A 16,007-nucleotide genomic window follows, 5' to 3' on the forward strand; every position below is an offset into this window, starting at 1 on the left:
GTTCTACGTCATAGAAAGAACCTTCATGCAAAATCTCGTGTTTCTAGACCCAGCCGTGTGAGCGGAACCCAAGTTGATTTTAATAACTCATATAGCAGTCAATGGTTGACTTGGTTGGATTGGTGAATGGTTGGTTGGTGAATGGTCAATAGTGGAATGTTGTACACAATCTCTGGATTAACAGATCTAGACGATACATAGACGAGACATAGTGCTATCCTTTACACTAAGTACTTGACTAAAAAGGATACCACTAACTTTAGATCTGCCAATTATATGATTGAAGATTGCGTAAGTACAACTAGCCCTAATTGCTTCTATAAGTAATATTTGAACATTATAGCCTACAGCCATACAGCCTAGTTCCTTCTAATTTACCATAAATTCTAGTACACACGTGGTCTACAAACAAATAAACTTAATCACCCCAATTTTTTAATGTGGGTTTGACAATTAGATGGTCTCTTAATTAAAACAAGTAAGGGATATTAATATTCAAGGTATTTAAGGCATATTAATAGGCTCATTGAAAATTTAAAAATAACTACGGGTTATTTTATATAAAAATAATAAAATCGACGAAATTAGTAAACCCTATAATTGCTTTAATTAAATAATGACATAATTAAATAATTATTATAGATATTACAACCTCTAATGGATTTAATATTGACTTTTACATTAATTTGTTTTGAAACAGATTATTAAAAATCAGAAACCTGGTATGTAATACGGTTTTAGAGTTTTTCGAAAAAACTAAAAAAGTTACTTACCTACCTACATGTTTCAATCAGTATTTTATTTTTTTCATCAAATACTCAATTTGATGAAAAAAATAAAGTTTTGTGTACAATTATTTAAAAAAAAAACTTTGCCTACATTACAGTTATTTTAAAATTTAATTGTTCTGTTTTGTAGTAAATAAGCAGGTATTTAAAAAATAAAGTTTCCCAACCCATTGTTTGTGTGTGTGGTATCGATGCATCAGACAGATGTCAGTGCCATAGGGTTATTGTTCAAGTGCGATGCCGCTGTTTATACTAAGTTGTCGCATACGAGGGACCATTGCTGCTGGAAACATGATCGCGCGCACCGGCGTGCTCGCGTGCCTAGCCGGGCTGCTGTGCGCCTGCGCAGCCCGCGAGTGTATCGAACTGACGATCGACGACAATATCCTTGCGGACTCTATTTTGAATGGGACAATACTCAAAATTGGTGCGAAAAATGATACTTATGAGGAAAGTGCGAAGTTCAATGTTTTGGGACTATGGGACAAGTTTCCGAGGGTTATGGTGCCGGTGAATGGGACCAGTGAGCAGTGTCGGAGGGACAGTCAGCTGTTTTTGGACAGTCTTGATCGGCTGGAGCTATGGGCGTTGAAAAGTAAATATTTGCTTTTTTTTCACCGGTTTTACGGCTCTCTCATCCCTTTGAGTTGATAATAAGTCTTGCTTAGATTTTTTTGTTATAAACTTTATGTTTACATCCGAACCGAATGAAGGTAAGTATATATGATTTCTTTGTACGTATATTAAAAGAGTGCCTACCCTAACCATGCCTTACAGTTATGTAACGTTACTTTTAAAAAAAATGTTCAGGTCTTATCATCTCTCCTTTTTATTAGTCGGTAGCTTATTTATACACTTTTTAAGAACTAACAAGTAATTAATAAATAAGTAGCGGAAAAATAAAATAAGTATAAAAACAAGACTGTAGGCTGTAGGCATGTTGTATGTTGCCTGTTGTGTTTGTCTTTTGCGGAATAACTATGAAAAACACAGAAAAACTATGGAAAATCTTATTCCTCGCATCAAAAATATTATACTACGAATGTTTATTATTTTTTCCATATCTTAATAGCTAGTAATTAGAACAACCAAATTACTAGATTAATTTGAAAACAACACACGATTATGGTAAATTACATGTTTTTTATACAAATGTACCTATATCCTACTCATAAAACAAGAGAAATATGTAGATCCTATTGTTAGCTTGAAACAGTATTACTTTTTGTACTTTTTTTAAAAATATTGCAACATTGCCGGCCGGTTCCTATTTTACAAGGGAATTTGCTCAAGTCTTAATGACAGCAGATAATAATTGATATTACAGTGAAGATATCTCTAACTTACTGATTACAGTTTTTTCATTGATTACAGTTTTATCTTCTCAGCAATTTTTTTTTTACTTTATTAAGAGCGACTTTCAAAAAGTTCAAAAAGTAGGGCGTTCCCAACTGGGCGCGTTTATTCTATCATGTACATAACTGATGTACCTACACCGATTTTTCCGAGTTTCTGGACTGATTTGCAAATTTTTTTGATTCAATAGAGAAACTTCGCGAGTGGGTCCCATAAGTAAGTCTATAGTTTTTTTTTTTTTTTATTCACTATAGGTAAGCGCTTAACCACAATCACACCTGATGGAAAGTGATGATGTGTTCTAAGATGGGACGCGTTTACCTAGAACTATATAGTAGTAGGAACTTGCATAATTCTCGCACCATACTTTTCTACGGTATGTTCTGATCTCGATGCGTATTTTTTGCGGTAGTAGTAAGGTACTCCATAACTCGGTCAAATCTGAGTCTTGTTTTGTTTTTAATCCGATTATTATCATCTTGCATCTGTACTTAAGTGTGTCAAGGAAATTTATTGTACTTATTGGATTCATTTTTATTAGGGTTCCGTACCCAAGGGGTACCATGCGGAACCCTATTAGACCTCGTCTGTCAATCCACTATCACTGGACTTTAAAATAGGTAGCCAGTATTCACAGAATAGGTAAGTGTTATTATTGTCACGACAAATAATAAAAGTTAAAATCATCGAAACCCAACGCGAAACGTCCCCATACAATAAACTCGAAAAAATTACATTTTTCCAATTGTTATAGCTATTTTTACTAAAACAATAATAAATTTCGAATTTGACAGTTTGTAGTATCTTATACTAAAACAACAAAATAATAAAAATTAGGGGTTCGACCCAGAGACTGATTGTTTGATTTTTGTTTTTGTCCATGGATATCAGATTTAAACAAATACCTAAATGATTATTCCTTCCAAGAAACGTTACTCTTGGTGCGGTAGTCTAACTCGCACTTGACTTGACTTTTTACTTATATTATAATATTTTGTACACACATTACAAAATTGTAAGATTTGCTCTCTAATTAGCGGTGACACGAAAATATTTCTATCATTTCAATGCCTCGTCTAAGCTACTTACATATTATTATGCATCTATACCTAAGTCAATCGATACTTAAATATTATGTTGAATCAGTGTTTATTTCAAAGAAGTTACATGGTACATTTTTTGTATATCAATAGTTAAATTTTTACAAGATCTGTTTTTTGAATCCACAAATGAATAAATAACTGAGGAATAAAGACGTTTTGACAGTTTTTGTAATTTTTTGCTCACTAATAAGCTAATCTGATTTCTAGTTCCATATGGGTGTTTGTCGTCTTTAGGGTTTCGTACCTCAAAAGAAAAAACGGAACCCTTATAGGATCACTTTGTTGTCTGTCAGTCTATCTGTCTGTCCATCTGTCCGTCCGTCCGTCCGCCTGTCCGTCTGTCGTGTCTGTCAAGAAAACCTGTAGGGTATTTCCCGTTGACCTAGAATCACGAAAATTGTCAGGTAGGTAGGTAGGTCTTATAGCACAAGTAAAGGAATAAATCCGAAAAACGTGAATTTGTGGTTATATCGTACAAAAAGTTAAAATGTGTTCACGAATTTAATTCACTAAATCACATATACCTAGGACCTAGGTAGATGGTGCAGACCGTTATTACATTATTAACTTGCAGAGTTCTAGATAAAGGTGTTAGGTATATCTTGTACGATGGTACGGAACCCTTCGTATGCCAGTCCGACTCGCACTTGACCGGTTTTATGTTGGAAATTGGCAATTGAAAAATCTATTTTTTTCACATAACAATAACCAGATAGGTATGTTGAACACATCACTCGGCCCATCTCCGCTAAGATCCCATCATCATCATCAACATGATCATAAACCGACAGACGTCCACAGCTGGACATAGGTCTCGTTAAATTGAAACCAAGTTTATAGTATGAGAACTATTAACAATAATTTAAACTGGGTATCTTTAAAACAAGAATGTTAAAGGCATCTTCTTGATTTTTTTCATTCCAATAAAAGTTGGGCCTGGACTGAAATTTCACCTGATGGTAGGTAATGTACCTCATTGATGATGTGGCTAAGATGCAAGCGGGCAAGCTTAGAACGGGTACTTATATCAGTTTTATTAAACACATAAAGACATAACCTTGGACCTAACCTACCTCTTATCAGTTTATACATATATTACTAGCCGATGCCCGCGACTCCGCCCGCGTGGATTTAGGTTTTCGGAATCCCGTGGGAACTCTTTGATTTTCCGGGATAAAAAGTAGCCTATGTGCTAATCCAGGGTATTATCTATCTCCATTCCAAATTTCAGCCAAATCCGTCCAGTAGTTTTTGCGTGAAGGAGTAACAAACATACATACACACACACACACACACACACATACATACAAAATTTCGCCTTTATAATATTAGTGTGATGTGATAAGGCATCATATTATCTAAGAAAATAGGTACCCAGTACCCACGTCCCATTTTAGGCCACATTATCACTTCCCATCAGTAAAATAATATTTTGTTTTTTTTTTTACCCCGACCCACAAAGAGGGGTGTTATAAGTTTGACGTGTGTATCTGTGTATCTGTTTGTGGGCATCGTAGCTCCTAAACTAATGAACCGATTTTAATTTAGTTTTTTTGTTTGAAAGGTGGCTTGATCGAGAGTGTTTTAGCTATAATCCAAGAAAATCGGTTCAGCTGTTTGAAAGTTATCAGCTCTTTTCTAGTTACTGTAACCTTCACTTGTCGGGGGTATTATAAATTTTTAATTTACACTTGTCAGCTCAGTTATATTCAAACAATCAATACCTATTTAGGTACCTTGGTACCTTTAGGATTACCTACCTGATATTTAGGTATTTAGTAATTTAAAACCTATTGTTTTTCGGTTGCTAAATAATTCTATCGCAATACATAATAACTCGCAAAACATTCCTTTTTGTGTTTCAAAATTTTAATATCAAAATATGCTTATCAAATGGATATTTGATTTGAAATAGTAGAATTGGATTTTTCAACAATAATTAAAACACAATATAAACAAAGTAATATGATCGACTGGTTAAGGTCATTGACACTATTATTTTATCGGAGCCTACATACCTACCTACCCACCTAATAAGTACTAACCTCAGAAAGTAATTTCATAAAGAAAATTTTACAATAGCCCATTTGGCTATAATATAACACTTGCGGTTACTTCTCTTATTTGCGAGGTTGTGTTGTCACAATTAATTTATTATTCATTTATTTTTCTCATTAAGGTTCCTGTCTCCAGAGAAAAAGGAACCCTAACTGGATCACTTCGTTGTCTACTTATCTGTCGTGTCTGTAAATACCCCTAAAGGGAATCCAAATCTTTAGGGTACCTACTTAAAAAAAATCTGATGAAATGTTTACGACATTCAAGGCCCCTAAACTGAAATATAAATATCAGGGGGGTTTCAGATAAAATAAGACAGATTTATGTCTTGTCTCGTTACTCCACAAAAATCAAACGTGCAAAACAAAAGCCTTCCCGGATACCTTAATCAAAAAAGTCGTGCAACTCTGCTTATTTAGTATTTTTAGACTATCAAACATCTTCAAAACTACAATTAAGTGATGATCAAATCGTTAGATCTTTAAAATTCGTGTAAACACTTTAGTCATGGCTCTAAAAAATTACCGTTTATTGAAATGTTATTGTTACTCGTACTAATTATCCGAACACTGCGTAATAAATCTTCCGTGTAAGGTTATCGTGATACCCATAAATAATTCAGCCAAGTTGTTCGTAGTACGGCTCCAAGCAAACGTAGTTTTTTTTTTGTAAACAATTATAGCGAGCAAACGAGCAGGCGGGTCACATGGTGTTAAGTGATAACCGCCGCCCAAGAACATTTGCAGCACCAGGTACCGCCGATGCGTTGAGGGCCTTTCAGGAATTTGTTAGTCCGTCCCCTTTAATAACCCCATGTTGTTACTTAGTGGGAACACCGCCAACGGGAGTTGATTCCACAGTTTGCATGTGCGTGGAAATAAGGATCTGGCACAACGGGCGGTCGATGTGCACCAGGCACTCAGGTGGTGAGGGTGAATTGCTTGCGGTGGCTTGCGGTGCGGTTGTAGAAAAAGAAGGGTGGAATGAGGTCAAACAGCTCTTCAGAGCACTCCCCATTATAAAGATATAACACGCAAAGAACTCATCTTTTTGAGATGATATTCGGGGTCCGTATTAGGTAGATAAGTCATAGAAATCGTTACAACGCGCCTGTTGTGACATATAATTTAATTCCTCTCGTAAGTAAGTGCGTGCAAAAAAGACGAGGGGAAAAAATTGATAAAAAAACATCTTTAGTATGACTAGCTGAACAGTCCCGGCTTCGTCGAATTTTTAAAAATCAGTAAGAGAGTAAAATTCCAAAAATCTTGAAACATGTAATTCTTAATTTTTGCAAAAGGCCAAATTTCAATTTTTATAGACATTGTGGATAACTTTAAAATGACGGACTTTCATAAAAAACTTTCATCCCCTATTTAACCCTCTTCAGGGTTGGTTGTCCAAAAATCCTTTCTTAGATAGTGCCACGTAATTTTTCTCACCCCAGCGGCTCAGGTTGTGTGTTGATAGATCAGTAGTAACTCAGAACAAGTCTTTTTATATGTAGAGATTATTTCGAGCATAAAGAGTAAACGAAGTCAAGTACTCAAGTCACGCCAATCACGCCCGTCAGATTGTCACATTACGCATTCAGGGCCCGTCTCCCAGGCATTTCACCATCGACGTAACAAGGTTCAATGTTACCCCGCGACATTCAAAAAACTTGCTCAAACCATCATTGGATGTGTGACCGTAACCTTGGATTTCGTCGTATCTACGTGAATCTGAACCAAGTTTTTTTAAAAATTACGAATGGTTAGTTAAAAGGTGTTTTCAATCTAAAGTAGGAAAAGCGTCAGGATCTTGGACTGCTTGGGCACCATACGAACATACGTACATACGAGTCGAATGTATTATTCTAAACCTTCTTTTTAAGGGTCCTTGCCCGAAGAGTGTCAATGGGCTGCTATTAGGTACTAAGCCCCGCAGTCCCGTCCGTCTGTCTGGCCGTCCGTCCGTCTGTCTGTCCACCCGTCTATCTGTCCATCTGTCCGTAGGTCTGTCTGTCTGTCATCGAACTGTACTCATGACCCGTAATAATAAAGAGAAGAAATTGTCACAGAGTAGGTATGCATTTCTGTTTTGATTTTTTTATTATAAATTTAATTAAAATATTTTTTTTATTATCAATTTAATAATAAAAAATGCAAAATGGCCGCCGTGTAAGTTAAAACATCAAAAGTACGTCATCTCGTACGATGGCACAGAACCAGAACCCTTCGTGTGCAAGTCCGGCTCGTACTTGGCCAGATTTTTTGAAGTCAGTTTAGAATATTAATGTTTTTTAATTTAACCTGACATGCATAAAGTCGAAGTTTCTCAATTCGATGCAATGATAAAATTAATTAAAAATCTAGATTTTATTTGATACCTAACTTAATTTACAAGAACCATAAAAATATATTAAAATTTAAATGTCAGAACTATAAAATTTGTAACGTTTAAAATTGAAACCAATTAAGGATGCATCTTTGATTTTTAATTGGGTTTGTAATCATTAGTAGTAAGGTAAGTTATTTTTAACTAAAACCACCTTAAACCAAATTATAGAGATGAAAATACTAAACCTAAACCTAAAAGAAAAAAATCACGCATAGTAGGTATTTAAGTACCTACCTATCTACGATACATCCAATATTTTTTGTTCTGAAGTAGGCATATCTACTCATGTGCCATAAGCTTCCATTCCTTTTAATTTAGCAGGCAAGTAGGTACCTAGATGCGCGCGACCTCGTCCACGTGATATTAGGGTTTTAAAAATTTCTCTAATTTTTCGGAACAAAAACTAGCCTAAGTCCATACCGGGATACAAGCTACGTTTGTACCAAACGTCAAAATCTATCCGTGAAAAGCTAGCAGAAAGACTGACACACTTTAGCATTTCTAATAGGTATCTACTAATATTTATTTAAGTACTTACATATTTTACTAGGCCACCCCGTCTTCGCTCAGGTGAAGTCCCTACCGGCATGAGTTTTTCCTTCCACTTTTTAACCCCTGACCCAAAAAGAGGGGTGTTATAAATTTGATGTGTGTATCTGTGTATCTGTCTGTGGCATCGTAGTTCCTAAACGAATGAACCGATTTTAATTTAGTTTTTTTTTTTGTTTGAAAGGTGGCTTGATCGAGTGTGTTCTTAGCTATAACCGAAGAAAATCGGTTCAGCCGTTTGAAAGTTATCAGCTCTTTTCTAGTTTTCTTATAAAGGTTTTTGTGTCAGGGTTTTTTTTAATTTTGAGTTATAATATAGGTTTCCTTCAAGTCACGAGAGAATAGATAAGAAAATGATGATTAACTCTTTGCTAACATGCACTGTTGCAGCAAAAATATCTTAAATTCATACAGTCACAATCTAATAACACAACTTTCGTGCTAAAACAGATCCATTTTCCTGTAACACTCCGAATATTATACCACACGCACATTTTAACAGTTCTTGTTGTTTGGCTCGAACTCCGCCGTTTTATTTTACTTCCACCCCCATGACTCATATCCGAAACTCTTACAGTACTATACAAATAGTTCCAAAACAAGATTGACCTTTAATCTTGTAAGAGTGCTTTTGTTGACTCGTCTTACAACAAGACAACAAAGGAAGTTGGGATTAAAATGGCCAAACTTTGTCTTAGCTCTTAAGATAAGCTATACTTACCTAATCTAATGGCAAATATTTGTTCCAGTGTTCGACGCGACGGCCAAGCCTCCTTCTGGCATACTAAGTGGGAATGTCAACCAATACGGGGACTTTGATGAATGTTTGGGGATCGATGGAGCGGTGCGAGGCAAGTACTGCTTGGCGTCACTGCAAGTTAATATTGGCGGCGAAAAGGGACACGACCATTTGGACTATTTGATACACAGTGGCCATTATTTAAGAAGCAATGTGACTGATGTGAGTATTATCACTTTTTAGTGTTCCGTATCTCCAGAGAAAATAAGGAACCCTTTTATAAGATCACTCCATATATATAATTATTATATTATATGAAAGAAAGAGTCATGTGTGACCAAACCTAGGTCTCCCACACAGCATCATGCTGCAGCAAACTGCAGCGCTGGGTTTCAGTGGGAGCCTTGAATAGTGAAGTCATGGAGTAGACTAACAAGCAAGACTATACCTAATAAAATAAAGTACGCAGGAAAATATTAAACAAATATTTAAAACAAGTGTAAATTAAAAATTTATAACACCCCCGACAAGTGAAGGTTACTGTAACTAGAAAAGAGCTGATAACTTTCAAACGGCTGAACTGATTTTCTAGGATTATAGCTATCCAAAGTATCTGAGTTTTCCAAAACATCATTTTCAAATAAATAATTATGTATCTAAGCAACGTCCATCTCGACAGCTTGACATTTGTCAATTGACATAATATTATGAACATAACGGTTAGTTAAAACTAGAAAAGAGCTGATAACTTTTAAATGGCTGAACCATTTTTTTTGGATTATAGCTAAGAACACTCTCGATCAAGCCACCTTTCAAACAAAAAAAAGTAAATTAAAATCGGTTCATTCGTTTAGGCGCTACGATGCCACAGACAGATACACAGATACACAGACACACAGATACACAGATACACACGTCAAACTTATAACACCCCTCTTTTTGGGTCGGGGGTTAAAAAGACTGACCCAATAGTAACCAATAACAACTAAGTACATACAATTACAGTCCAACGTTAATCTTATAGTTGAAAAAACAATTGAAATTGTCACAATGTGATAACCATAACTTCCTAGCTACGAGTAGGTCCCCTGTTCATCAAACTCAAACACTTGGCAACAAAGCTTATTTGGATCGTGCATAATATATCTATTAAACAACCCGTTCAAATATCCAGTCCATTCCAATAGATCATCTCGGTCCTATCGTAGTCGTACGTCACACTGTTATAGGCGCACTCTAGTAATTGTTTCATCTGTGACGTCATTAAAATCATAATCATAATAGGATGCTTACGCCCAACAATATAATTTAGAAACCTACATGCCTGAGAGCTCTCCATAATGTTCTCAAAGGTGTGTGAACTGTGAAGTCTGCCAATCCGCACTTGGCCAGCGTGGTGGTCTATGGTCTGAACCTTTATCATTCTGAGAAGAGACCCCGTCATCCGTTCCGTTTCGCTGTCATCCCCGTTTCCAATCCGACCGCAAAACTCGGAACAGCAAATGTCGGAACAAAATACCCAAGTACGGAACCCTCAGTGTGCGAGTCTGACTCGTACTTGGCCGGTTTTTGAAACTTAGTTTGGTCACGAATAAAAAACTGTTTAGTAATTTTTATCGTGCAAAATGTCGGAAAAAACACCCGAGTACGGAACCCTCGATGCGCGACTCTGACTCGCACTTGGTCGGTTTTTTCCACGGTTGATACGACGACAAAATGCATAACACTATAAATTAACGATATAGCATGTATGTACCCATAGTTCCAGAACATTAACAATCAGACAGCTATCAATATTGTCTGCGATATGTAATTAGTATTCCATATGAAGCAATCTCGTTTTGGTGGTCACAATCATTTGGTCCAAACTATAGGTGTAACTGGTGATCATTGTATGAAGACTTATGATTTTACGCACTAGTTCCTTATTTGTTGACACGCTGACAGACATCCTGATAAATATGAATTTTACAGAAAGAACAATTAATTTTACAGAACAGAACGAGGATAAAATCTTTTATATTAGAGACTAGCTGATGCCCGCAGCTTCGCCCGCGTGGATTGGTCAGATCCCCTGCAGCATCAGGATTGAGGAGTTGGACTCCAAATTTTTTATGAAACAATGTCGCAAAATTCCTCTATCGATTAAAAAAGAAATGACGCAAATCGGTTCAGAAATCTCGGAGATTTCGGTGTACATAGATAGAAAAACACAACTCCCTTTTTAAAAGTCGGTTAAAAAAGTAGCCTATTTTACGCCCTGGTCAATCCTCTACTTGCCTGTGAAAGTCCCGTCAAAATCGGATCAGCCGTTCCAAAGATTAGCCTTTTCAAACAGACAGACAGACAGACAGACAGACAGACAGACAGACAGACAAAAATTTTAAAAACGTGTGATTCAGTTATGGTATCGTTCAAATAACCATATGAGCTTAATATGAGGTAGTTATTTCGAAATTACAGACAGACACTCCAATTTTATTTATTAGTATAGATAAATCTTCCCTGTCTACTTTTTTTTTACCTTTATCTGGTACAAATTTTGAAAAAAAAAGATGTTTTATAATCGATGAAATTCAGTTCACTTAGTGATGAGAGAATATAAGACGGTTGCGAATTTACCTAAAATAAGCCCATAACTATACCTCTTATTGATTTTCATGCGGCATCGTACCGGAACGCTAAATCGCTTGGTTACAAGGTTTTGATTGTATGAGTAACTAGCTCCGGCCTTAACCTTCCAGAACCAATTCAGATATTTATGATCAACCCATTTGCGCCCCACTACTGAGTACGGGTCTCCTCTAAGAGTGAGAAGGGTTTAGGCCATAGTCTGCCACGCTGGCCCAATGCAGATTGGCAGACTTCACACACCTTTGAGAATATGGAGAACTCTCAGGCATGCAGGTTTCCTCACGATGTTTTCCTTCACCGTTAAAGAAAGTGATATTTATAACTGAAAAGTTAGTGGTGCGTGCCCGGGATCAAAACCCCCGACCTCCGATTAGGAGGTGGACGTTCTAACCACTAGGCTATCACAGCTTATTTAGATATTATTCTCAATCAATTCCCAAACTTTATACTTTGTTTTATATGCGAAAGATGCACTGTGCAGTTGCTGTTGAATGAAATTCAATGCACGTTTGGCTATACAATTTTTCTTCGCTGAACCTCTGCTGTATGTTTTCCTAATTCAATTCTTTATTTTGCTGCAAAACAATGATTATACTTACCCACTATATCTCCATCGATTCAATCGCATCTCGTTTGCGGAAGACTTATGTTTCATCATTAGCATACAATTGCAAGATACGCTTAAATACTTGATGATGTGCATTGCAGATTACTTTACTTGTGATTTGAATTTCAACATTTTGATAATGTTCAAAGTAAGGACCGATCACAATATGTGACACTGTTAAAAAAAAATAAGAACTTTTCTGAGCTTTTTAAGTGGTTTGTGCTTTTTTGTAGAGAAATATTTTATGGTCTTCCAGTGCGTCAGTTGTCCCTTATACCTGAATATATAGTACCTTATCGTATTATTATATATAGTAGTATCGTATTATTATATATAGTAGTATACCGTATATATTAGTATAGTTATATATAGTACCTGAAGCTCAAACGGCTTAGGACGCGTGGGTGGGTTTGTTATTTGCCGCATTGTGGTGTAAGGAATTACTGTAACACAGTTTTTGGCACATGGTATATGGTTTACAAATAATATACCATGTGCCACAACCTGTCAGTAATTCCTTAGTAAATTGAGAACAAAACCTCAGAATATAAAATAAATAATATCCATATCCATTCATAATCGATATTATAGGTACTTTAAAGCGAAAGTGTGTCTGTCTATCTGCTTCTTTTTCATAGTCCATCCGTTCAACCGATTTTGAAGAAAGGTTCAGATAGCTTGCATCCCGAACATGGGTATGGGCTACTTTAACTCCGTAACATTGCTACGGGATTTCTAGAAAACCTAAATCCACGCGGACGAAGACGGCGGTAACTCTAAAATAACTGAAAAATTATTGCAGCAAAAGCCAAAGAATCTCAAAGTCGCGGACCAGATCAGTTCTGTTATCGACGTCAGTGACCTTCTCCTAGTTTATCCTCTTGGGTCTTTAACCAGATCACGTAACCTAACGTAATATTACCCACGTGAAATGCTAAGTCTCGCCGGACGTTTGAGGTCGTGTACCCTATCGTGATTCAGAACAGAATGGTGAAATTTTGCAACCAACTTCCAGAAAGGAAGAGGTCATTTTATAGATCGTCAAGTCAAAGCACAAGCTTTGCCGAGATCTCGCAAAGCGCAGCTGACTAAGGCTGAGATCTATAGAATGTACTTTGACTTTGCTCAGCCGCCCTAAGTTTCAGTTAAAAGGAGATTTAATGGCAGCGACATAACGCTGTCTCGTTTTAACTTAAATGTGAGCAAAGTCAAAATGCGCTGCATAGTTCTCAAACTAGACGAGTATCAGATGCACCAGTTACTATAAAATCATAAATATGGTCTAGTCATGATAAAAGCCTAGCAAATTGAGCTGAGATGGAGTCACATCCGGCCCGAATGACGCAGCTTTAATTTACTATATTATGCCAGCAAAAGTAAATAAAGTAAAACTTTTAAAAACTCACAAGCATCAGCAAACAGGTACAAACAATTAAAAATTTAAAAATATGACTGTCCTGCCATATTGCATTTTTTATGTAAATTATGGCCAGTGTCACTCAGTACGATGTAAGGATTCTAACGATACCCCATATACATCCAAATCGGTTCAGGCATTTAGATGTACAGGAATAACACTCACAAACATGCATACCTACAGAAGTCGTGTAAAAATGACAATCGCATACAGACAAACATAAAAAGATATTCGTGCAGCGCCTGTATCATCTGGATCTTGATCACGCAAATTCCAAGGTCCGACTATTCGTTAATATTCCGCGGAGGAGCTCAACCGTCCACATTGTCAGCTTATTTGGTCTCTGGCTTTATTTTCAATCACAATTCTTATTGTGTAATACAATGGCCCTTGACCAAGACGGGCGAAGTGCAGCTGTTTACTGGAAGGCTTCCACGGACAATGCTATTGCTGGTTGCTACCCTCCTATTTCGGTATTACAGTGCTACAAAGATTTCAATTCATACAAAAGCGAACAGTATATTGATATTGCAACTTTTTGCATCGTTGATACTGTGCTCATTTCAAATGGTTCTGTAAAACCATACCATACCAAAAGTTGTATGGTTTATAAAATACAAAATAAATAGATGTGAACGAAATAAATATAATTGATTAAACTACAAGGGTCCCAAACGCGCCATGGTCTGAGAAGCCCTCAACGAACTTAGTCGGGTCCTTTAATCATCACGATTTTCTTTTTATTCATCATCATTATCATTATTAGACGTCCATTGCTGGAGATAGGTATGTCTTTTGGGGACATTCCCACGCCACGGGCTTGCGCCGCCTGAATCCAGCGTCTCCCTGGCTTTAAAAATTAAAATTAACCTATTTCTTTCAGATGGGTCACCGGCTTCCAAGATATTCAAGTATTCTATGGGGAGTATGCATACCAAGTTCATGCAGCAGCTTCGACTTGGAAGATGAGCTATCCTATAAGCTATCTGATCTCGACATTTCAGTGAGAGTTCAAAACACCATGTGCACTGTTAAGAACGTTAAAAGGCCATACTCTTTTGGGAAATCTTTGGCTATGTAAGTAGTTTTTAATACTAGTTAGTACTAAGTATTGTTAGACTCACATAAAGACTGACCGCACTGAAACCGCACGGCAGGATGTTATACTAAATCTACATTATAATATGTATTACCTTTAACCGACTCTCAAAAAGGTTCTGAATTTGGCGCTTTTTTTGGCTTGATAAGCTGACTTTGTATGGTGGTAACTAGCCATGACCAAATCCTCCCATAAGCCAGACCACAGACCAACTGGGCGATAGATAACTTACCGAAGCGAGTGTTCTGAATTGCTCTGCAGAGCCGATTTCGAGACCAAATATATTTTCTAAATTGCCGAGAATCGAACCCGGAACCATTCACTTATAAGACTATGCCAGGGATGTAGTCAGAGCTCTCATTGTAATAAATTAAAGATTATCATTAAATATCATATTGTTGTACTTGCATATTTTAAAATCAACCTATGGATGTTAGTTAGAGCTAAAATGTTGTCAAGCCCTCTTATTTCTGTTTCAGTACATTTTTTCTAGCAATTATCCTATTGTTGAGTTTGGGAACAATGCTGGACGACGGGAAGGAGGGCGGAACAAACTTCGAGAAACTTCTCAACGCGTTTTCTTTGAAACGCAATTTGAGGAAAGTGTTCGACTTGACAGACTCGCCGACTCGAGTGAAGGGGGTTGACGCATTTAGGGGACTCAATGCTGTGGCTCTGCTCCTCGCACACAAATCCATGGCGATGGCCCATAATCCTTATGTGAATAAAACTAGCTTTTCTGAGGTAAGTGATTTTACCATTTTTTAATGTCGGCAATTTCGAGCCCGCTTTTTTAAAATTCAGATACAAGTAAACCCTTGACTGCAATGTCACCTGGTAAGTGATGATACCCTCTAAAATGGAAACGGGCTAACCTGGAAGAGGTAAGCAGGGGGTGGTCAGTATCTAGGCAAGCGCGCTCCATCTTAGCCTGCATCATCACTTACCATCAGATCTGATTGCAGCCAAGCGCTAAAAAGAAGCTTAACTCATCCCAACCATATTAGTGCCATAGCCGAAATACACTGACATCTGACACTCGACTACTTTGTAGTATACCTAAATCGCTAAATCATTTATTACCTAGAACTAGGTACCGCTTAAATACAAAACGCCCCACGCAAAGCAAATCGTAACTTTAACCACACCTCCATCTCAAACGCTTCCTGCATTTAGTAATAGTATTTCCGGCCATTAGGGCCTTGTTGGAAGCCACCTTGACCTGTTCAAGTCAACCTAAACTGCAGTTGAGTGACAGATATTAAAAGCATACTA

The 16,007-nt window shown here is 36.9% G+C and overlaps 1 protein-coding gene across 1 annotated transcript in view; it reads left to right on the forward strand.

Annotated features, from left to right (window-relative positions):
• Positions 1-954: 954 nt before the first annotated feature.
• The window catches only part of LOC123866041 (nose resistant to fluoxetine protein 6-like), a 29,867-nt gene continuing 14,814 nt past the window's right edge, over positions 955-16,007 (forward strand). The window contains exons 1-4 of the mRNA XM_045907371.1: positions 955-1,383; positions 8,986-9,197; positions 14,517-14,710; positions 15,212-15,476. Coding sequence (XP_045763327.1) covers positions 1,026-1,383; positions 8,986-9,197; positions 14,517-14,710; positions 15,212-15,476 — 1,029 coding nt within the window. The 5' untranslated portion in view covers positions 955-1,025. The remainder of the gene's footprint in view (positions 1,384-8,985; positions 9,198-14,516; positions 14,711-15,211; positions 15,477-16,007) is intronic.

This window comes from Maniola jurtina, chromosome 6 (genome assembly GCF_905333055.1).
Source record: "Maniola jurtina chromosome 6, ilManJurt1.1, whole genome shotgun sequence".
Taxonomy (NCBI): Eukaryota; Metazoa; Arthropoda; class Insecta; order Lepidoptera; family Nymphalidae; genus Maniola; species Maniola jurtina.